General features: G+C 43.1%; 1 protein-coding gene across 2 annotated transcripts in view; it reads right to left on the reverse strand.

Moving 5' to 3' along the window:
• The window catches only part of LOC120896256 (dendritic arbor reduction protein 1-like), a 105,871-nt gene extending 83,405 nt beyond the window's left edge, over nt 1-22,466 (reverse strand). The window contains exons 1-2 of one of the 2 annotated variants that reach the window (XM_040300245.1): nt 22,402-22,466; nt 21,430-21,711 (exon numbers count right to left, since the gene is read on the reverse strand). In XM_040300245.1, coding sequence (XP_040156179.1) covers nt 21,430-21,483 — 54 coding nt within the window. In that variant the 5' untranslated portion in view covers nt 21,484-21,711; nt 22,402-22,466. Of the gene's footprint in view, nt 1-21,429; nt 21,712-22,386 lie in introns of both variants that reach the window. The other variant, XM_040300246.1, reaches the window with a different exon arrangement.
• Nucleotides 22,467-25,268: the final 2,802 nt, after the last annotated feature.

Below are 25,268 nucleotides of genomic sequence, written 5' to 3' on the forward strand. Positions count from 1 at the left end.
CGATGCCGGGAGGCCGAAAGCACACGAAAGTAGGACTCATTTTTATTAATCAATTTACACACGTTCATCAAATTTCTCACGGCCGCAGGCAATGGGAAGTTTTTCTTGTGTTTTGTTTGTTTGTTGTTGTTATTTTTGGTGATGGCACACAGATCATAATTTCTCGCGATCAACGATAATTTGAGATGACGGGATCAAACATATCAGCATAGTTGAAATTGAATAGACGGGTTGGTAATAAGGGATAATTTTATGGTTACGTTATGATAACAATGTTTGTGTTTATATTGCATTTTATCTTATCCTTTTCATTGGTGTAGTAGAAGTAAACCAACTTAAATTATTGTACTAGAAGCCCAATCGTAATTAATTTAAACTGGTTGCATACTAAAACAGCTCTTTATTACGATGTATTAGTTGTGCATCTGTTCAGGGTAATATTATTTTAAATACAGATAAAAATGCCGAAGATGGCATTAAAACAATGTTTAAAAGCGGTTTTAATGTTTTAGCCAATCTTTTAGGAGCCGCTGTGCCAATATATTGCAACTTCATGCCTTTTTTGTGACTTCAATCATGCATCTTTTGTGTTCAATATCGAAAGTGCTATAGGAAAACAAAATGTTTGTACTAAACAAAACGAAGGCACCTCATTGCATCTTTCTTCTTCCATCTAATCATAAGAAAGATGGATTGAACGCAGCGCAAAAAAGTAACTTCAACGCCATAAAGTACACTGTCCGGCACGCGTCACTGTTTAACATTCATTTAACATCTGACATCGGTCGATTCCGGAGAGAGCAAGCGAAGCAAGGAAACCCACCCCGCTACCATCCAGCCTGCACAGACAGGAAGTGTAAAAAAGAGCGGACCCAGGAACTTTGCTTCCCCCTTTTTCCTGTGATCGTAGGTGATGTTTTCTGAAAAGGGGAAAACACTAAACGGACCTGTGCGAGGTGTGCGAGCTTGAGCAAACAGCTGCGCCATGGGGGGAAGGAAAGGTGCAAAGAACGGCAACACGAGAACCGTGTAACAAAATATAAAATAATAATAACGCGGAAAGAAACGACGCGACCGCGCCGCCAAAACGATGGACCGCCAAAGGCTAAATGATAGATTAACACCGAATGACTTGTGCTTAATGCATTCGTAATGGAACGGTACGGACGCGCCGCACGAGCCACATAAAAAGCGAAGGATCTAATGCTGCACTGGTCCTCATATTTCAAGGAGGATTCCCATTCCTAGTAGAAGGCCACCGGTGAAGATGGGGAGAATTTGGTTGTTGTTTCCCCGTGTATGTTGCATTCTTCCTTCGCCACCCTCACAAAGGCTGTGTGGGTAATTTGGACTGTGTGGCTAGAGTTTTGTTATTCGTCAATCCTCCCCCACCACTCCCCGGTGCCGATGTTGGTCGGCTTTACATGTTCTTCATGTCACTTTTTCATGATTTTATTAACAAGCCAACCGTGCGCTGCACGCGTGAGGTGAGTCTGTCAATTACAATGTAGCGTGAAATTGTTTCACCTTTACGGGCCGCGACCGTGAGCAGCCTGTACGGTATCGAAAGTGTATTACCGTTCAAGGTACTGGCCATGTTGTGTGTGTGAAAACTGTGAAGAATGTAAATGCGCTTGTTTACTTCTTGTTCAAAACGGCATTCTTGATTGAATTCAGAGATTAAATTCATTTTTTTAACGAAACAAAAAGAATCATATTTTACTTTCAGGTATCGTGTGAATTAAAATTATCGCGATAAAGCGCTGCAAATAAGGCTATGTTTATTTACGTTTAGTTAAATTTACTAACCACCCCAAGATACACTCTTCTGGCAAAACCTTTAATTTCCACTCACCACATACATTCGTACAAAACATTGATCTAGATAACTAACACAAGCGGCAATACTTTTACGTATACCTTAATGAACGAAATAGGTCAGCAATAAAACTATACGAACAATTTATGAACTGCTCACAACGTATGACTCATCACCTCTCAGAGCGAAACCCCATTGAACTCTTGGGCGGTGAATGGGTCTGCTGGCTGCCAGCATTAAATGTGCAACATAAATATCAAACACTAGTGGATAATTTACTGCGAACTCTGCTTAAACGATAATAAATCCGTCCAATGCGAATCTTAATTACTCGCCCTCAATCCTTCTGCACTCGTACCTCACAAATAGTGCTCGCGGTGGAGGGAAAATCTCGTCCCCGCCAGCCACCAGGGCGACACGCGGGATGGCAAATTTATCCCATAAACATTTCACGAATTTCTCAACCATGTATAACCACGCTGCAACTGGCGGATGCCTTACCGATGGATGGAATCTTGGACGATCAACCCTTCGCCAGCGCAACTATCTTGGCGATGGATATCTTGGTGGCAGTTACCCGATTTGAATGCGAGATTAATTCTAGTACTTTGGGCTGGGTTGATTAGATGAAATCGCTACCGCCAGCAGCACCGCTTTACTTCGATCACGTTGGTGGGTCCTTCACACGAGGATCGATTAGTGTGCGGGCTCACATATGCAGCGGACCTGTTGGACGGCACCGGTCAACGTGATAGCTCCTCCAGGAGCGTCGCACAGTGACTTTCGAATCCAAATTCGGGTCCGTTCGGTTCGCGGTGCCAATCGCACACAGCTTTTTATGCGGGCGAAAATGAATCAAAACCGGTTCGACATTTTGTTGACTTAGGTCCACCACGAAGCACCACCCATACGCTGTGAACCGTTGCCGGAGTGGAGGACGCTCGTTGGTAAAACTTTATTAAAATTTTAATTAAATTATATCACACCGTGCGCTTAGCTGGCCCGATTCCATGGTGGCCTCTGTGGTTGGCGGTCGATCTGCGAATGGAACCCGTTAATCACCTGGCCAGGTTGGAGCCAAGCCTCGAAACGATCGCTTCAAGGCGGTAGTGCGCGGTATCGGATGCTGGCTGGATCGGTTCAGTGTAGCGTTGCGATTTATGAATTGCCCTCGATTTACCCCTGCACTGTAGCGGGTGTGGAGCGGAGCAACAGCACAGCACGCTGGTGGAGAACCCACATCAGGTCGGGCCACGAGCCGATCCACCGTTCCGTGCCACAATGTAGCAGCATCAGGCACACACAGGCTGGCACTGGGAGACAACGAAGTATCATTGTTGCACAGAAATCTTCATTGAAATTGCGTGTAATTAAGATCGCCGATGTTGGCGGTCGCTGGCACACGACGGCAACAGGAAGGGCCACACTTGCATTAGCATATACCCATTGACCATGGAATTAATGCGCGTGTAGAGGACGGCGGAGTGCGCTGCACGCTGCCCCAGGACAGTGCTTCGATGCGTCCCACTCGCTTCCCGGTCCGGGCAACAACCGCGCCGTGAACGTGTGGGAGCTTCCGAATGTGTGAGACGAATTTTGACTTGCCAGCGAGGTCAAAACACGTGGTCTACCGATGCAATCTAAAAAGCCCTGTGAGTGTACACACCTTCTCTCGTTCTGAGATAGAAGAGATTCGCCGAAAGCGACTTAACAATGTCACAACAGACATTAAGTGACACTTGCATTTATTAATTGACGCCGATAGTACAACAATCGACTCACTGCTGATGGAATCTTCTTAGCTGCATGATCATTAGCTCATGGCGGTGATCATGTGCGTGTCATCCCAGGATGTTAATGTGCGACACGACATCAAGACTTGTTGTTGGCTGGGAGACGAGCTAAAATTATAAATTCAAATCCGCGCATTTGCGTAGCTGCAAGACACCGTACAGCAGCATCGTTTGATGAGTCTAAAATTGCATGATTCATAATTGACGATGAATCCTTCGATCATGTCTGTCATCGGATGTTGATGCAAACTGGAAACAATGTTGCCGAAGGAAAGTTGCCGCGCAGACAGATAGAGCATGCGTCTTACGTTACGAGTGGCGCATGTCAATTAATATAACACATCTTTGACAATGATCACAAAAAACGAGACAAATGGTGCATTGCAAATGCCAATGTTGAAGAGTTTATCGGTATGAATGTCAAAAGATGTGATTTACAAAGTGATCCGGCAGAAACTACTAAACACTGTACAATTATGTGCTTTTAATCGAATCATTTCAAATCTCGGTGGCCGTGCTTTCATGGCGTCTACCTTGGCAAAGCTTCGACCGAAAATGACAGAAACAGTGTGAGATATTGAATCCAAACAAGTCACACTGTTGTTCCGACGCGTCTGACAGCTTGACTTTCGTTGCGGGTGACTCGAGGGGAATAGACATGGGAAAGGTGACGATCCTTCACAAGCGACATCACCGATGCAAATTAGGCGTAGCAACAAATTATTGTGATTATAAGCTGCCTTGGATGATTCAACCGATCTTTATGGCCTTTTGTGCATAACTTATTCTATGGCTCCACTTTGTTTACGAGCTTCACACCATCAGAGCATCGCTTCCATCATCTGAACATTTTGAGCATCTTTTCAATTGCTCGTCTTCACGCCACACTCATCCGTAGGAGCAGTAAAATTTACAGAAGAAGCAAGGAGGCAGCGCGAGGTGATGAAACTTTTTTGGCAACATCAAAAGGGACGAGAACCTCTTCAAGTACGGCCGGGCCATGTCAGCACTCGGCGGCATTTTCAATCTTCAAGCGTCATTGAAAGGTACAACGGTTTTCGTGTTTTTCGTCGATGATCCTAGTTACGGCTGCGGACAACAAAAACTATTTTGGCTTTCTAACTAAATGGAGCACCCGGGCAAACGTTTTGTTGTGAAATGTTGTGAATAGAAAATTTGGGAACCTTCAACCATTGGCGATCTTTGCCGGAGTGTGCGGTACGTGATGGGCGCAAGGTCAATTGAAAATGTCAGCATTTCTGTATCGCACCGTGGGGCATCACAGTGCGAGATGGAATTTGAATTTGAATGTGCACGATGAGATTCACAACCAGGCGGTGCTTATGAAGTGTTGAAAACTCGAATACTATTATCGAATTATGCGAGGTGACACAATACAACCAAGTGGTACAACGAAACAGATCAGCTCAATGTTTTCACTGCTTTACAGAAAAAAAACGATGAGCTTAATATGTTTGATGTAATGCCTTCAATGCACATCCCCATAGTGTACATTCTGACTGCTTGATATGCATATAAAGCATCTCATTATCATCGTTTTCAATCATCACGATGATTTATAGATTAATAGCACGCGCGAGGATGATGTTTTCCCTCATCTCATCATCCCCTGCCCGCGGGGGTTTGAAAACCACCCACCTTGGACCGTCATCAGCCACTGTCAAATACAGCCCAAAAAGTTCAGCCATCTCCCTCGTGCTCCGGTGCTTCAACCAGGTAACCGAGGGGTGATAAAAAGATAGACCGAATGACGGCGGCACAAGATAGGTATGTAGGTGACCATAAAAGCTAAAACAAAAACACATCCCGAGATCCTATCACACTCGCCACGGGCGCCCCATATTGCCGGGACGCCTCGGAACGAAGGGTCGAATTCATTAATTAATGGACACGGCACAACTGAGTGCCTCAGGGGGTATATGGGGCATGGAAGACACAGAGAAGGACAGGGATCACAACCAACGTGCGACCAGGCGTTTGGCCTTCTGGTTCACGGTGAAGGCGAAAGTAAAACTGTTTCCGCTATCGGTACGGCACAATCGGCCACAGGACAGGAGGCATTTCAATTCGACGGTTGATTTTTATGTTATTCGATTTCGATCACAACGCGGAATGGAAAAGTGCTACCACATCCATGTGACAGCATAGCCTGAGCAACAACAGTTGCATACCACCATTGGAAGATGCCTATTAGATGGACGGAGAAACTCGTGCAGTAGCGGAATAAATGACTCAATGTTTGGAATATAAGAGGTCTGCCGGCGCTAGAAACAACTCAAAGCCCAAATGTCAGCTTGCTACTGTGCCCTCGCGACCCAAACCCATGGCTGAGTCTTGACCTTTTCTGTGACTCTTGGGCTATGATCTTAAGAAACTGCTGACAACTACGTCCGTTTTTCATTCCATTGACACAGGTCCGCCAAAAACACAATCCTTCCTTTCCGCAAGTTGGCCGAATTTAATTCGACGAGTGAACCGCGCCGTACCGCGCTACATGATCAATCATCACTGGCACACACGGGTGTACTACTTATGCTTCCAATCATAGCCTATCCATTCTATTCCCCTCGGAATCGTACGATGTTTATGCAGTTCCTGACAATGTGAATGCAGCCAACAATTTGGAGCAAAACTGGCAGAAAACGTTCGTCGCAACGGCGATTTGTACGCGTTCGAATCACACACGAATCGCCGCCAAGGGATCTGTTGGAGGTTCCCGCAGCATGTACTCTGCATGTATGGCACGAAGAATTGGCCCGCGCTGAAACTTACAGCATAGCGCCGTGACGTTTAATTATTACTCACGTAGCGCGTGCACAAAACGCGTAAGCACAACGATCTAGCGACCGATCAATCGAAACCCGTATGACCCAGCAAGCACATACGCGCAAACACACAAACACACGGAGTGCGATTTGGCGCCCACAAGATCACAGAGATCATTCACAGGCAAGGAAAGAAGGGCACGTGGCAGGGCAGCTAGTGAACCTTGAAATATTTTCTGACTCGAAAACAAAAAAAAACAACTACGCGACTCCACACACACAGTAAACCAGTCCACGTTCCTTCCCCGGCAGGAATGGGTCGCGATTCGTCAGCACGGTGCGATCGTTTTCCAAGATCCAGATGTCATCGGTATACGCAAACACTGCGGATCGTTTGCAACGGAACAGACCAACACGCCGCCACTGCCACCTTCTTCCCAAAATACAAACCCTGGTCCGGGAAAAGACAACTAAGAAGCAGCAGCAAAGACAGCCGTCTAAATTGCTGCCAATTTGGCGCTTACGGTACGCGATGCCTACCTAATCGCTATCCTATGCTAGATCGATCTGCGTTGATCAAAGCGGGCCACAAGGGGAGAAAAAAAACTGGCCACGAATGGGTAAGAAGCGAGTGGCACCAGATACAGGATACACACACACACACACACTCACATGGGGCAATGGCCAAAAACAAATCATGCGGCAAGAATGGGAACATTGCCGAGGCACCGGTACGGCACATTCCAGTACGAGCTGTGGCGCAAAGGAATAAATCTCAAGAGACAGTACGACCCCATTGTGGCGACCCTTGTGCCAATTTGCAGGTATTTCTGTTCTGAACCGGAGCAGTAAACTTTACTTTCGATGTGTCGCCTATTTCTGACGACTTCACACATGGAGATTGTAGATTAAGAACTTATACTTTAGTTTTTGGGGTGATGTTACATTCACTATTACATGCTCCAGGGAATGTCAAATGTAATTCCCATATGGTTGTTGCTAGGAAGAAGGAGGATCCATCATTATTTGAAATCCTTAAATCATGACTTCAAATGGCAAAAAGAAAATGTTCCCTAAGATAAAAATTTTTGGGTAAATATGAAGAAAACACAGCTTACATAATATTTTCACAAAATACTTAATAGCCTCATGCATCTATCTAATTTTGTATCGTCCATTTTTTCCTGTACATTTAAGCAAATGCTAATTACTAAGCGCCATCTTTCAAAGCTGTCTGATGTAAAAAGAAACTCAATCGATTGCCCATTAAACGATTATTAGTAACTGATATGCCCGCGTACCAATTAATCGTTGATTGATGGGGAATCTTTCGCAAAATTTTCAACCTATTCAGAATACCCGTTGCTGCTGCAACTATTAACGTGCCGCACATAGACAGCATTGGCCCGGCAGCTTAGGCAAACAATACAGAGATTAATTATCTGCTAAAGCGATGCAATTATGCTAGCGGGCCGTCGTACTGCCTTGGCAGACCGGATAAATCCCCTACCGGGTGTTCTCCCCAGTTTCTGGGCCATGCGGTAAAAGTGCTACGGTGCAGCGCCTAGCGACAGCTGTCACCCATCTCGTGCACTAAATATTGTTATTACAATTATCTTGCGCTGATCGAACGAAAATAAATCAATGCAAAATTGCAACGAAGTACAGTTCGGGTGGTAGGAAAATGCGTGTGCACACGTGGATAAACGGCGGAGGCGGAGAGCAATGCAGTAGATAGGGAATAGTTGTGGCAGGGCTGAGATCTGTCGCAGCTTATCGAGCGATCGATGTGAGAGCCTTGCGCGAGCCCGATGGAGAGATAATTATGATTCATTATACGAAATTGTAGTGCGTTGCGTGGATCGGATCGCGTCCAAGCCGCCGTAGCTGTACGAGCCGGATCGTGCGAGTGGCGGGTCGTTCTGCTGCTTGTTTTGGAAGCGTTTAGCACGGTTACACTGGTAAGAAGCAAGTCAACGTTGGTAGTATCGGAAACTGTCATCCAATTTCCAATCGGCTGCAGTTCGTTTGATGTTTGAAATGTAGCCAACAGGCTGCATCTGATCCCTCCACTAAGGTTGGTGGCCAATTGCACGCACGCACCACACGAAATGAGTGATGTTTTTCGTTCGTGTTTTACTGTCCAGCCACCGTTTGTCCCGGCGCACTGTATCAAGCTGTCAACTCACAGTCGGACGCTTGTGGAGACAAATTTATCTCACTGCTATCTGACACTCGCCACTCTGTAGCACCTTTTAGGCAAGATGCGTTACAGTACACCGACATTAATCGGCAAACACTTTAGTGTTCTCCACCACAATTCAATCCCGAGCTCAAGAAACCACTTCTCTGGTGCAATTCGTCACTCGACCGGCCGCCACGATCACTGCCGGTGCTCTAGTTACGCGTGATTCTTAATACCTTTACCTTCTTTATGGCGTTTTTTCTTCTTCTTTCTTATCCAACCATTCTGCTCCAAACTCAATTCGAGCGTATGGGAGCGAGGTTGTCTTGTGATTGTTGTGATAGTTTAACGTTTGTTTTTGCCTCTCCGCCATCGGCTATCTATAAATGTCAACCATCCTTTCGTGGCAGCCAGCCCAGCATCAATCCGCACAAATGCACAACAACATTATTATCGCAGCAATCGGGCACAGGAATTATATCGTTGACGCTTACGTGCGATTTTCTGCGCAAACACGGGCGAGGCAATCCAGACTTTTGCACAGTTAGTTTCAACTAAGCCGTCAAGAAATTGACAGCCATAGCTTGACTCGGATGGAGAACGGATGAACTTTCAATGGCCAATCTAGTAGTTTGTGTCATTAAGACGTCATGTATGACTATCGGAGAGAATAATTCATTGCTTTAAGGTACCTTTCACAAGGTGTGTAGATATTAAATAATTGTAAAGTTACCTCCAAATAACAGAATATCGACATACTAAGATATTCCATTAAATGGTCTTGATGCAAAAAAATGTTAAATGTAACCTAATTAGAATCCATTTTAGATATTGTTTTAGAATATTTGCCTCGCTTTTATTGAATCAATTAGAAAATCATTAAATTTACCAGTTTTCGGAACAACAAGGACAAGATTAACAGGTTGATTCTAATAATTTTAACATAATTTAGCTTAAATTACATTTCATGAATACCTCCTTAAAAACGAAATCCAAATGAGTCCCTTCAGTGCAATCAACTTACGTTCTGTGAACATTACTGTATGTTGATGTATTTTTAAAACCATAAAGTTTCCTTACAAGTTTTTAATTCTTGTTTTCATAAACACTCTCCTACTTCATTGTTTTGTGTTGTTAACGTATTTTTAAAATAACAAATAAATAAATATAATTACACACAGCAATAAACAGTTTTCCATAAAACTATGTCTGCATAAAAAAGCGCAAACTCATTATTCCATCGACTTTTGCCCCCCTCGCCATGATTCAACAACAAAGTACGGCAAATCAATAAACCACCGGAAACATATCTCTTCTCGGTGCTGGCATGATAATGGAAAACTGCTTCGAGCAACATGCCAACCTAACCCTTTCCGTAGCCATTTTGTGGTAGACCAATTTTTCCCTCCGCACTCCAATGAAACGCTCACCGGCGCTGCGGCAGGGAAAATGTTGAAAATCACTGCCTTTCCTATTGGCCGAGAGCGATAGAAAGCCGACACGCTACGTTGAGTCTATGATGCGCCACTACCCTCGTGCGTTGGTGAGGGTCTGCGAAAAGTGTGGAAAACTGATTCAAAGATACAAAATGGCCACTGAGTTGGCGATTGTTTGCCACGGTTGAAGGTGGGTTTCGATGAATGGCTCTGGTACGGAAAATGGTGTAGAAATGGGGCTTCCTCTAGCTTCCTCGTACAGGCACGCTGGGGAGGTTTGCGGTCGCAACAGTTCACCACCACTACGCAAATCTGATCCAGTTGCGTGGTGTATATGAAGCAGGATGATAGGGTATGGGGTGGTAGAAAAGGAGAGGTTTCTCCACCCGCAGTCAACCGTGGAGATCGAACTACGGACGCTTAGGTACAGAGCTTCGAGGGACTTCCCCTGCTCCCATACGTTTTTCTCCTCCTGTGTAGAGGGTCATGAACGCGCTCATTTGCGCATGAGTGAGATTAATGACGATGGGGTGCCCATTTTGAGACATTGTTTGAAGGCAATATTGGATGATGACATAAAAAAAACCAGAACAAACTGAACCGTCGACCAACCGAGCGGTGCTACCGGTGTACAAAATGTCGGCCGCATTTGTTCAGCCATGCGATGCCTTTTTTCCCGCACAGTGCTTTTTTCCGCACGACAAGTACAGCAAGGGCTCCATTTTCACTCGCACCGAAATGTTATCATAATCTGTGACTTTTTGGCTGTGGTGGGAGGGCACCTTCGCTCGGAGCTCTCTTTCCGGCCATTTCCGGCTGAATCGATTCGATTTTGGAACGCGTTCAAACGCGGCGAACAAAAATGTCATAAAAATTCCAGTTCATGTTGTCGTTCTTTTATTGTGCTCTTTTTCCCCGAACCGGTGACGACAGTCAGAAAACTCACCCTCACTTCCTGCCAGCCAATCACAAAATATCACCACATCAAGTAGAGAACAACAGTGGCCACGACAAAATAGAAACCCACCTACCCTCCCCTCACACACGCACTTACACCGACGAACCGTAACTCGACGATGATGCCACGCAACTTGATCATATGTCACCGAAGCGTACGATTTTTCGGTTGTTTGTGGCTTGCTGTTGTGTTTGTGTTTGTGTGTGCTTGTGCGTATTTGTGACTCTTTGTAAGCCTCTCGACCGATGCGTACTGGGTGATTGCTCTTCCGACTTTCCGTCGGTCTACGGAAGAGTTTTATTTGTTTGTCCAGTCGAGCGCATAATAACACTTTACCGTTCGGTTTATGCGTTAGTGCGAGTATCGACCGACGTCGGAATGGGGCAAGGACAGTGGTAAACCTACTGGGGAGAATGCAGGAGACGGTTCTGCTACGGCTAGGAAGGTGAACGAGAGAAAAACAAAGAGAGAGAGAGAGGGAATGAAAGAGAGAGAGAGAGAGAATGAAAGAGAGAGAATGAAAGAGAGAGAGAGAGAGAGCGAGGAGAGAGCGAGAAGTAGACAAAAAAGGCTAAGGGTGGCCAAATTCCATCGTGTCTACAAAGTAATGGCTTACTCCCCCCACGCTGAGAGGAAGTTGCCAAACAGACAGGCGCACACAAATGCTTGTTTGCTTCACCATTTCCTGCAACATAAATATCATCTTCCTCGGAGCATGAAACAGCACCGGTAGTAGTAGTAGTAGGATGAGCTACATTGCTTGCTTACTTCAAAGCAATGGAAATGATTGTCTCATTGTAAACAATGAAGATAAATACATTAAAATTAGTGAAAAATATTCTTTTCAAACTATTGCATACACTTTCTCTACATTTCATGTTACGAAAGCAATCGTGACAGGAAGGCCAGCAATGAAAGCTTCATCGATCCGACGGCGGCCATTTGCATTCCTCGGCATGCGCATTCCGAGCGGCAAATTTTTGTACCGTGTGCCTTGGCGAACAAATTGAGGGCCGTAGCGTAGCTGTTTGTCGGTCCGCACCAGCACTGCACCGCACAGGGCCGATACTGATATTTGCCCATCACCGCGAAGTAACGCAAACATCCGATGCCGGTACGGGGTGATGCTCCATCACGAGCCAGCGTGCTCTCAAACACACTCGTTTTGTACCTTAAAATATCAACTTTCCGCCCCAACATATCGGTGTCGTTGAAACTTTGCCGAAAAAAACAACCCACCAAACGCACCATTGATGTGACGGTTGATGCTCCCCTAGCGGATCTTTTTTCAGCAAAGTTGGCGCTTTGCGGAGTTACTCACACGGGAAGTACCGGTTGTTCGGTGCTGTTAGATGTGTGAACTTCCGCTTTCGTAGACTGTTGTGCTGTCGTCGAACCCCAGCTCAATACTTTTTTTTCGTATCCTCCATGTATAGTTTGGATGAGCATTTAGATAGTTTCCCTTGCTTTATAATCGATTTATGTTTTTTTCCATCCACCCTCTTTCGCCAGCTCATAAGTGCAATGATACGCTACATGAGCTTACTATTTTCCATGACATGTGATCCGCCGTTACAATGCCCGGTGCTTTGATGGCGTTTTGAATATTAAAGCTAATTTATTCCTTTTACTGTCGAAGCATGAATATTTTTCGCTTCACTGGCCATTCCGGTGACGCGTTCAGTTGCTTTCGGGGAATTCAACCCATTTCGTTTGGGATGAATGCACTCGATGGAAAGCTTTCCGGTCAATGGGAAAACAGGCCAAAATACATTACCGATCGAACCGGACCACAGCAAACGCAACAAAATTGTATTATGCCAATCAATAAACTTTTCAGTACCTGAGCAAGGGTACTCAGCAGTATTACGAAACAATGTAAGCTATTGGGTAGGTTTAGCACAATCAATGTAATTTTGCTCATTAACATCACATGTGAACAGCAGCATAATGAACACGATGGAAATATACATACATTAGAATAGTTTACATCCTTGAATATCATATAAAGGCAATCACCATATTTCCAATGAACGCACAGGCATCAAAAGATTCAATATGTAATGAAAACTGTGACAAGAAATTGAAGATATAATACAAACTTCACAATCTCCCAGCATCCATTGAAATAAAGGTATTTGGTTAGCTCAATTTATTATATCAATTTTGTCAGCCCTGTCCGACAATATATTAGAAATAGAGTAAAGCTACATACTCATTACTGTCAGCGCAATTCAACAAAAAAAAACTTTCTAGTAGCCTAGGAAAAAATATAAACTGAGGTTATCGATCCTCATTACGCTTTATGCGGTATGATTTAACTGGTAGTCACAGATTCAAAAATGGCCAATTAGTTGCCATTTAAAATGTATTCTGAAATAATCAAACACAAATAATCAAATAATAATTCAAAGAATAAAGTTAACCAGAACTTAAAGGCAACAGAATAGAAAAGATGGCACTAAACTTAGGAACTATCCCATTAGTTATATTGAAAAGAATGAAACTCAGCAAGAAACGGATAAAAAGTCGTAGAACATTATGAGTAGTCGAAAAATAACTGTGTAAATTCGAGTATTATTGTTTGAATTCAAAAAAACACATGCCTTGTATAAAACTTTTGCAGAGATGGAAGAGCTAGTATAGGTAGCTAAAGTATTTAATGTAGGGTTCCCTTCATGGTATAATATTAGAACTGTACTCTTTAAGCGGCAAAATAGCCATATTAGGTACACATCAGAATATGAATCCTTCAATCCTCTTTTTAAAGATAAATACATATGCATACAGATACATTCAATCTTATTTTTAAAGTGCAAAATTTCAACTATCACTAATTTCTTGCCACATTTACAATTGATTTTGTATGTCTCATGAAAAGCATGCTTTAGTACCCAGTTCATCAATGGAGTCTTCTGTATATGATAGTTTGTGATAACTTAGATATGCGGAACTACTTTTGTAATTATTGTGATTAATTTGCAAAATATTGCAACAATTTATTGGCGTGTGTGAAAAATGCACTAGATAATACTTTTTTTCGTACATATCATCAAGAAAATTGTTAGAACTTCATTACTACTGAACACGCTGTGGCTTATAATAATGTGGCTTTTTTCTCACTCTTTAAAAACCATCAATCTACCATCCATGAAATTACATTTACAAGGCGTCTCAAAAGATCCACTGGCCGCACTGTTTACGGATTGATTCGTTCTGCCGGATAAGTGACAAAGGCTACGGTGCGGGAAAGGGTCATATCGTTTCGTTCTACCGTTCATGCAGTTTATCACTTTCCACCTGAAGCCTCGCCCTGAACTCTAAATCACCACCACCGGGTACATATTTTTTGCTGCAAGCTCACCCTGTTCAGTGAGTATCCGCTCACTGCCAGCCTCATCATCATCACCATCATCATAAGTCGGTTATTGGTTTTCACAATTACCCACGTGCAGCGGCTTAGCTGTACCGCGTTCCAATGCGCCAAAGCCGAAGGTGCCGCATGTGCCGCCGGGCGAATGCGCGGATGAATCATCAACCGCCGTCAAGTTGCACGGCACGGCTGGCTGGTGGAGTCGGCGCACGGCAACCACCGCAACCAGACCAGCACCAGATGTGGCAAAGGAATTAGCAAATTTTAATTGCGAGATGTCTCCATGCGCTCGCACACTCTTGCGCCCCCAAACGGACGGATTTCCTGCCAATCAGCTCGCCGACTCCGGGTCGGTTCCATTTTTCTTTCTGCGGCCCACAGGACCCCTTGGGGTGGCCATTATGCACCGATGCCCGTGTTGTTTCGGGGTGCCCACACTGTTTGGTGTGCCACACCGCGCACTGGGCGCTTTTCACGCTTCCCGAGCTTGCCACTGCACTCTCACGCCGCACATGATGGCATGATGATGCCCCGCAAGGCGCGTCGCCAGGCATTCCGCGTGGGGGGAGCAGGCTAGCCGAATGGATGTTTATGATGATGATCGCACCGTACCGCATGTGTTTTGTCTACCCCACCCCCCTGTACTCATAGACTGTGCCGACACCGTAGCTGAATCTAATCTCGCGACTTGCTTTGCCGGAATTGGTGGGTCCTCGGTGCCAGGAATTCGATTCGTTTTATGTACGATCGGTATGGAAATGAATTAATACATCACCGTTCTGCACTGTAAGTGCTTGCTCGTTATTGACTCCATTTAGAATCGAATCGACTGGTGCTTTGCATGTATTTTTTTTCACTCTACTTGTCGTCGTTGATTGTTGCACAATTGCATCTTAACCCACAGCCCAAAACGCGTGGTTTGAATGCAATTGCGATCGGGTTAGACGCTAGACGAGGCAAATGATTTTGTTGATTCTTTTTTTTTGTTTGGTCGCTTGCCATTGAAACACATTTTATAGTTACGACTCCCTAAAAGGTGATAAATTTTTGCGCTCATTACGGTGGGCATCTAATACTATTTTACTTTTGTTACCCGTACACGTTCCATAAGGAACCGTCGCATGTGGGTCGTTACTACTGCCATTCGTTCGATGGGAGTAAAAGAGACGGCGCGTGTGTGCTTGGTACGAATCGCACGTTTGCTTGATTGCAGAGGGAACCCCATATCGGGTGTAAGGCTCACACGGTAAGTAGCGAACGGTGGTACGCATCGAAAAGGGCATTTCGAAATCCAGCGCTACGCTTCGATGCACCCGGTGCAGTTCCATGCATCCTCTCGCTGCTGCACGGAGCGGAAATACATATTACCCGCGTCGTTTACGTACCGTTTTCATGCTCACTGAACAGTCGGGCATTATGGATGGATAAGCAAAGAGCGGTACGTTCCAATGCGAATAAAGATTCCACAGATTCGACCAATTGCGTTCGAAATGGAAAGCCAATAAACAAACAAAAATTATTGTCTTGTTTTAATATAATCGAATGTTTTAATGTAAAACCGTTCAATAGATGCAGGCTATTTATGAAGCTTTCATTCGATAAAGCGCATTATTAATATTGTTTTATGCTTAATAATAGCACTAAAAATGTTATTCGAGACACAATTTTGCTCATTCAAAACTACGCACTACAATGAGCACACGTTACACTTTATTTTAAAGTTGAGACATAACATCCACGCCAAATACACGCATCTAGTTTAAATACACGCATTATACTATTTTTAAACGCAAATAGTAAATCCTATTTCAAACCGGTAGTATGGTTACCACTCAACGTTCTGGCTGGGGCAATTCTAAAATCTCATTCCGGGCATGCATTTCGGCCTGGCCCGGACAGAGACAGACACCCATACCGGACCACCGTTCTGCAGCACGTTCTTGTACCAGTTTTCATTCATTCGCGCACCAGTTGCACAATTTTGCCGAGGGATTTTGTCGCTTAACGTATGCGCAATAATTTTCCTTCTATGGCGAGACCACGACGTGCGCGGATCGCTTGCGGATGTACCGTAAAGTCGAGTCGTGTTTGTGTGGGCAGCAGTAGCGACCCGCAAGAAAGCATCCACGCCGCTCTACCGTATTGCGATGCGGTTGATTAATTATGAGCGCGGACAAAAGCTAAGGATCTGTTCCGCAGTTCCCGGGCACATTGCACTGCATCCCGCGACAGGGGGATGAAACCACAAGCAATTAAATTTAAAAAAACACGGGCATGCACACAGGGTTGCACTTTAACCTGATTTTTCGAGGCCAACGCCTCCAATGTCGATCGGGCATCGGGCGCTTCTTCGTCAGCCACACTCGTTCAAGCCACCCACTTTCCATAAATCGGTTACCACCAGAGGAACTCATTCGCAACAGTTGTCCGCCAGCAGCGGCATGGCGTGAGTTGGCTGTCAAAGCAAGCGCATACGACTGGAGCGCGATAGAAGGGACGCGCACAAGAGCAAATCGGCAAATTTTCCCATGTCGCTTTCAATTAGACCCATCGGTCGCGGGGTGAATAGGGAAATCGATTTTTCACATGCATTTCACGCCCGTTGACTCACAAACGGAGTGCATGGGGTAGGTGCATTGTTTTTCCCGAGGCCGAACAGTTTCGGCGTTAATGCAATGCAAAGCGAGGGTGTTTCTGATCGAGTTGATAGATCGATCAATTCCCAATTTGACCTGTTGACTTGCCCTTCCCCGGTGTCTCCGTCGTCGTTTGCGCTGCAATATGTTACGGTGCCTGGTTAAAACAAAAAGCCCCTTCGAACGCCACAAGTGGTGGAGAGCAACAGTCGGTGGGAACCCCTTCGACCTTTTTTTTCGTACATGGTAACAATAAGAAGCAAACATAAAACAACATTTATGAATAAAAAGAGCCGTCCACGTATGAAATAAAGGGAGGTCAATGTGGTGTGCACCTGTTGAGCTTTCAGTTTTGAAGAAAGAAGTCAATAAAACTATAAACCAGCAAATTAATTTCAAGTTCGCTGACAGCATGAAATTTCAAGGGGTCGAGCCTTAATTTCATTTCAAAAATACCTCAATGAAAAAAATTGATAAAAAATATTGTTTTTAATTTTTTCATTTCACTAGAGTATACTTATTTGATACTTTGAACTACATCACTCTGACTAATACAGGCGGTTGAGGTTTAAATCAGATAGGAAACAGTAAAACGTGTTTATGTCACTTCACATCCTTCGATCCTTCAACTCCGTCACCGTGAAGCAGTGCGAGAAAAAAATATACAACCCCCGCAAGCATACATCATTACAAGGCGACAAATCGTTCCCTTCTGATTACTGCGTGCTGTTCTTGGCAGCAAAATAAATAAGCCCTCCTCAGACAAGCCGGCCGAAACACAAACCGCACCACATCGTGGCAGAAGAAAATCGTGATTCAATTTATTAATCAGATTGTTGTACAACCGCCGCCTATTACAATCCCGTTCCCGAGGCATGGGCACAAAGCTAACCTGAGCTGGGAGCAGATGACGGGCTGCAGGGAGCCCCCGGGTGAAGGAAGGTGAAACGGTGAAAACAGAACAATTGACGGTAAGAATTGAATCATTTGCACAAAATTTAATGCAATTATTCATGTTTCTCTGCAGCCGCCTCAATCGTACCGTTGCAACCCGTTTGCAATTGTAACAGGCCACCAGCATCACCACTCCCTCTCTCTCCGGCCACTCCGATTGAGGTCGATTGACTTGAACCGCTTGGTTGCTTTGAAGCTTCGGTAGCGAAACGGAGGCAAGCAAAAGTAAAGACACCGGTTGACGCTATCGCACCGACATTATCTGTAATTGAATTTGTTTTAATTTCCGCCCTGGTTGCTGGGTACAAATTTACTTTATTATACATAGGAATTAGTTTTTGCTATTCCTCATTGCCCAGTACTAAACTATGCTGGACATCCAGACATCTAAAATGAATTTAAGGATACAGGTATTTTAAATGTTATTAAAATCGACTATTCATTTGCATTGTTGTGAGGCGCAGTACATGTGAAAGTAACCTCTCAGGCCGTCAACTGAACGTGTCAAGGGGTCACGCGTTGGGAATCGATTCGTGCGCTTGCGCATCTGGAAGTAAATCGCAGAGCTAACTAACTCGCAAAAATTGTCAACCCGTAGTGGAAAGAATTGCTACACGAGGTCACCGATTGCTGTATGTGCTGTGCGGGTGGAACAATACAAAGACATGCCCTAATAATATGTCCCACGAGGACGGCAATGTGCTGCTACCTTGGTCATCGTTTACCGAGACATCGCAATGGGAATGGAACACAATGGACGGTATGAACTGTATCCAAACGGCAGCGCATAAGGTACCCCCCTTCGATATGTTTATCATGCTAGTAATCATGATCTTCCAGTCGATCTTAACCGTTGCGCTGAGGTTCGTAGAAGAATAGGCAAAAGAATTACAGCAACAACAAAAACATCAATGCCTCTGGCATGACAAACACGAAGCACTACAAGACGAGCACAAGGTGGAAGTAGGGTTTTGTAGAGGAACACACAAACAAAAAAAAGAAGCATTTAAAAACGGGTAATGTGTCAATGGTGTGACATTTGACTAAACATCGATGCATTTGTTGGTCTTTTTTTTTGCCCATTTCGCTGCCGAAACGACCGGAGGCTGGTTCCCGCTTGTTACCGCGCTGTGCCCGCTGCTGGTGCCGTGTAGCAAATTGCAACCGACAGCGCAAACGATTGCATAATGCGCGCCCGATGCAACGGGATTGGATGTGGAAAATCATGAAAATGTGCGGCCTGCACCTGCACCGTGTGCAGTGTGTGTGTGTCTGCAGTGCACAAATCGCATCGCATGCCGTATCGAACGACTGACATTTGGAAAACGAACACGGAAAGTATTGCAATTGCAACACCCTTCGTAGCAAACGTGGCGGCGGGCGATCGGTAGCATCGTTCCGTCCCCGCGCAGATATCACGACGCTTTGTCCCGGGGAAAATGTTTTCACTAATGTCATTATGCATCGGTATGCTTGCGCAGAAACAGGTTTTTCGGTGCTGCCGGTGCTGTGAGAGGGTTTTTTTTTATTTTCGCAGGTGAAACTGACATTTGACCTTTTGCGTCTTTTGCAGTGCGGAACGGTAGCAAAGGCGTGTGGTGTAAAGGTACACATTTGAACACAATCTGGCAGCGAATGCAATTGATGTTTTGGGAGAAAGATTTCCAATTTAATTTGGCAACTGGGTGCAAGAAATACTCGTTAGTGTTATTATAAAAATAATACAAAACGAATTTAAACCCTAAATCAGGATATAATAGCGATAGACATAGACATAGACACATATATTTTAAGATGATGTAAAAAGAAAGTATAAATAAAGGGAAAGTAATTACTACCACAAGCAGAAAAGATGAAGTTTCCTCATTGTCAAAGCAATTCTTCACTATCTCAAACTGAATGATGGTGAACACTCTGCACTTCGACGCATATAACCAACCACACTCGATCGATCACCGATTATTTCGAGCACACCTGACCACGACGGGCACGAGCAGACGATATGGAAATTCGCTCACGGCTTGGTCGTCCGAAAGCAAACGACACCGTCATCATCATCATGGTCATCGATTTATTTGATCGATCGGCGAGGGGCTGTAGATTCGCATAATTTATCCATCGATTAAAACCACCCAAAACATCATCGTCTACGGCAACAAAACACTACCCACTGCCAAAACCACCCGAGCAGAGCGCACTTCCATAGCTCTATCTTTCACTTTTATTGAATCCGACACGTTCTAGGCGCTTCCTATGCCACCTTCGGTACAGGTCGTATCTGCCAAGCGTCTTTTTTGTTGTTACTGTAAGCATCTACACCGACGACCTGCCACAATCGTGCCCCATTTGCCCTGGTTTCGCTGAGCGTTTACCATCGTCTGCTTCATCCTCTATTTGCCAGACGATCAGTCTGGGAGATTTGTGTTCGTACAGCAACCGGGAGAAGATCGTGCGCAGGTCGATGGACAAACTAATCACCATCATCAGAGGCCCCACTCACCGAGCCCCGGCTCTCTGTAGGCTTAATTTATTGATGATCCACCGACACAGTGCACGTTCCTCGCGAAGGAATTCCTTCCTAGGATGACGGGTGGCACACGCTACGCACCGTGTTCGCCGGTTGGACCTTACGGACGCGGTGGATTATTGATAGAAATCATTGGTTTTCCTAGGGCTTGCAGTCGCTTCTTCCGTCTCTTTGCACGTGCCTCTCCTTTGCGCGCTTCTTTCATTCATTTTTGTTTTTGTTTAGTTTTGCTCAAATAGGTCCAATCATTGATAATTTATTTTATCTATCAATGTGTGGCTTTTAACGCGCGTTCAAAGCTAATAATTAAATGCGCGCAGCGTATGATCGGGTGAACGAAGGACTGATCTACCAAAGCCGTCGGAATTTCCATCTTACTGCAGTCGCAACACTGACGGTAGCGAACAGTGTAAGCGAGCCCGGGTGTAGCCGTTCCATAGCGCCCAGCCCAGTGGCATCTTTTGTCAAATATTTGTGTAGAAAGTAAGCGCTTCTTCAACCGTACTGTGAGGCGAAGACAGTGGAACGGGTCCATGAAAAGGGATTTGCAAACCTAACGTTAAGATTTATGGGTGCTTGAGAGCTTGTTGACAAGTGCACCATAAAACATTTAAAACTTGTGTTATAACAATTCATCTAGTTTTATTATATAACATTCATTACTTAATGACCGCAATTTGTTGCCTCAATGCGAATAATAATCGTAACTTAAGAAAAACTACATTTCTATATGAAACACAAAACAATAAATAAAATAAGCAATACGGATTTTTTTGACCATTCCTACTGAACAACTATTGAAAAAATCATCAATTTAATATAAACGAAGAAGTATTTAATTTTGCCACTTTAGCTGTTAACCATGCTTAATTGATATGACTTCCTAGCCACCAAATCAGATCTCTCTTAATTTTAATAAACTGTCGTAAAACACGTCGTAAATAGTTTTGCCACAAACTCACCTGCATTACCCAAAAGCTTGTTGACGGTACTATCTGATCTCCTGCTGTATCCATAAAACGAGGCCCACACCTTTTGCTTCAGTCGGCGAGATCGCGACGATCGAAGCAGGAAGATGCGCTGGTTTTGGTTTTAAAGTTTACCTCGACAAATTTCACTCACTTTGCATTAATGAAAAATGGTATACACGACATTACACGATCAACACCATTATGCTGTCATGGTGCACTTGTAGAAAAGTATTCAGCACACAAGCTACTCTATCACTGTCTAGCACGGCTTAGCTGAAAGGTACATCGAACTTATTAGCATGTGCGATTAGGAAAAGGGCTCGATTTGCACATCCGATAACACAATCAGCTTCCGTACGGCGAGCTCTGGTGCCTGTGTTCCGGAATAGCATACGCTCTCGATTAGTGTCGGAAATGTGAGAACATTAATCACACGATCCCTGCGATATGGAAGCGGCTGGCACGATGTGAATGGATGAGTTACGACCCTTCGAAAACATGCACAAAATTCTCGAAAAGAGGTCTACGGTATCAACATTTACAAACACGTAATCATATCCACCAGTTATCACTAATTATTCACTTTTTGATTTGGTGATTAGTTTGGCATACAATAAGCAACACTCATAGAAACCAGTAGCAGACTAAAGACACGAAACGTGATACACTTGAGCGCGGTTTTTGCTGAACTATCATCCATCACACTAGCTGATAACGCGGTCGATCAGGTTCCTCGATAACACTACGCAACTTTTGTGGTGCTGGTGCGTGGCAGAACAGCACATTTACACGACAACATTAAGGGGCAAAACACCTTTCATTAAACCTTAAATTAAACCTTTCAACTGAATTAAGGAATCACACGGAGCTCTGAGCTATAACTTCCAGTGCTAGATGTACACTTTCACTTGGTGCCGAATTACGGCGGCAATGCGATCGAGATATTACGTAGTCCCAACATACGCCGAGCATGCGGAGGACTGGTTCACGGAGCGATTGCGCGTACGTCTTGTTCGCGTGCTGGTTTATCGACACATGACAGAATTCACCCAAGCCGTGGCTGAGCCGCGTAAAATGCTAGATAGTGGGGACAGAGCCGGCGAAACACCATGTCCAGTTGGGACCTAAGGTAAAGCGTGCTCGCAGTACGATGAAATCGATTCTCTCTCACTGTACTTGAGTTCATTCTCTCTCAATGAACACAGTACTTCCATGTTAGGACATATGCTTGAACCAATACATTACATTAGTGTTTGAAAATACAACGATTTATTGAAAAAAAAATCAATAAACATATTATCAAAAATTCAAATTTTTTTACTTTAATCCCTTAAAATAAATTTACGCACAAAATACCACAGCATCTTCACAATCTTTTAAGTACAATAGCCATAGGTTTTTACATAATGTATGCCATAGCAATGTTAGCTGTTCATCGAACATTTTGAAAATATGAAGTTTGAAATATGAATTATGAAGTTAAAGAATAGATAAATTATTTGCGAAAGTACCTCACTGGAGCTATAGTTAACAGTTAGCAGTTTGTAAAAAAAACTCTGAGAGCGAAGTAACAAACAGCAAAACAATGAATACATTTTATGATCTTCTCTCGTCTTCAAATCGACTCTGACGAAGTTCATTCACGCACACACCTTAATCGAGACCTTTAAACCAGTTTTATCTCCAGCGTGTACTATTGTAAAAAGTGGGCGTACTCGTAATGGTACACGTGTGTGAAAGTGTTCATTAGAAGATTGAGTTCACTGTGGTACGTTACTGTGCGTTACAAAAGGAAAAGAATCATCGATTCCTCTTTTTCTTCTACTTCTATCAACCCATAGTATCTTAAACGCGACGAGGAAATCAAAACACTTGTTACCTTAAGAATATCATTTAAGAATAATGTTCTTCTATTTTGGATGGAGTGATATAAAAATTTATATACACTATGTTACTAATACTTCAAAAATATAATTGAAAAGTTACGGAAAGGAAAGCTAGTATACAATAAGTTCAATTAGGGCAAGTGTACCAACACAATTTGTAGTGATGCAATGGTATCACTACTCCACGGAATGGTATTATTATTTTATTTTTAAACGCAATGTAAAGTACTAGAGAACATATTATAATAACATAATAAATTTATTTCCTTCTAAATTGTCATAAAGAACGTATTTTGACTATTAATGTATAACCTATTGGTATAACCACCACTGTAGGCAAATTTACCCTATGTATTGAATTTCTAATTTTTGACAATTTTATCAAATGGCTTACATTAGATACAAGAGTGAATTAATTATTTTATTTTAATAGCCTTTCAATGACTATAATCTCGTTGATTTAATGCCATTATCTTTCAATTTGATGACAGTTAAGGATCGTCATGTAGTAGTTTTTTTGTTTTATTTATACACTTTTTATCGATGCATCGTAAAACTAGCTCATATCAGAATAAATATGCCGGCTTTTAGACTGACAAAATTTAAAACGGTTGTTTATAATTAGTATCGGTTCACACAGGCACACTTTGGCGTGTAGATTCTCAAGTAGTATTTTTTTAATTATTATTACATTAGAATTTAATTATTACATTAGAATACGTCGTACCCATTATTGTTTTTTTGTTCAGTTATGAATATTTTAACTAATAAACTATTTGCGTGACATTTAATTAAATACAGTTAAATGATATTTTAAAATCATTCATTTTACTTTTATAATGTCTTTCGTACTCTACGTGCATGAATAACATATTTTATCATTATTATATTTACTATTCTTATTGCACGTCCAAAATCCAAAGAACCAGTGTACTACTAACAAAAAAATAAAATTAGGGGAAGGTAGGTAAAGACGGACACGTTAAGGGAAATGGTAAAAATCTATGGATATATAAGTGCAACGACCATGACAATGTGCATACATTATCTTACACTCATGTTTTATAAGAAAATGTGTTGAAACTTTTAAGTTTCTATCGATTTTTGCGTTTTTTCATGAATGAAAAACATGTTTTTTTTCGTGCAGTTTTGAAATGTTCGTGTAAGACGGACACCTGATATGGGAAAGATGGACACCATGAAAGATAAGATAGAAACCTATAAAACTACGTTGGAAATTGAAGAGGTTTATAGTATTTTAACATAGCCTATTGCTTTCCTCGTCCTGGTGCGTTTATATCCCAAACTAGGCCAATTGCAACGACGGTTCATTCAGACATTTAACAATTGTAAGCGGCGCTTGTTATATATCATAGAATGCAGCATCTAAAGCATTATTGCAATATCGCGCAATAAAAAATGATGTTGCTCCAGCTTACAGAACAATAGTCTAGAACATCCTTTTAGGAAATTACTCCGCGAAAATTCCACGACCCCAGTATTTTTTGAGGGACTAGTTAATAGTTTAAGCCATTTTCCATTCAACAATTGATATTTGTAATCCCATAGAATTTCTCATCTATTCCAGAACGATGTCATATCAATGCTTCATCTTTTTATTCCTAAAAGTTGTCCAAGTCGTGACAAGATATTGGATTTTGTGAAGCGACTCATCAGCGTCGAGCAAGTATGATACTATAACGAATGACTACTATTTAGACCGGTGTTTCATGTATCGCTTATCTCAATACTTTCTCTAGTTGCTGATTGGTTTATAGCTTCGGAATACCCATATTTAAGGTATTTGAAGAAATCTATTCATCACCAATTGATACAAGAAGTAAAATAAATCAATAAATTCGGTATCCATCTTTCCCTACAACAAAGTGTCCGTCTTTCCCGCTTTGGTGTCAGGATTTTTAAACCACCAGGACACCACATTTT

The sequence above is a fragment of the Anopheles arabiensis genome, chromosome 2 (assembly GCF_016920715.1).
Source record: "Anopheles arabiensis isolate DONGOLA chromosome 2, AaraD3, whole genome shotgun sequence".
NCBI classification, from domain to species: Eukaryota; Metazoa; Arthropoda; class Insecta; order Diptera; family Culicidae; genus Anopheles; species Anopheles arabiensis.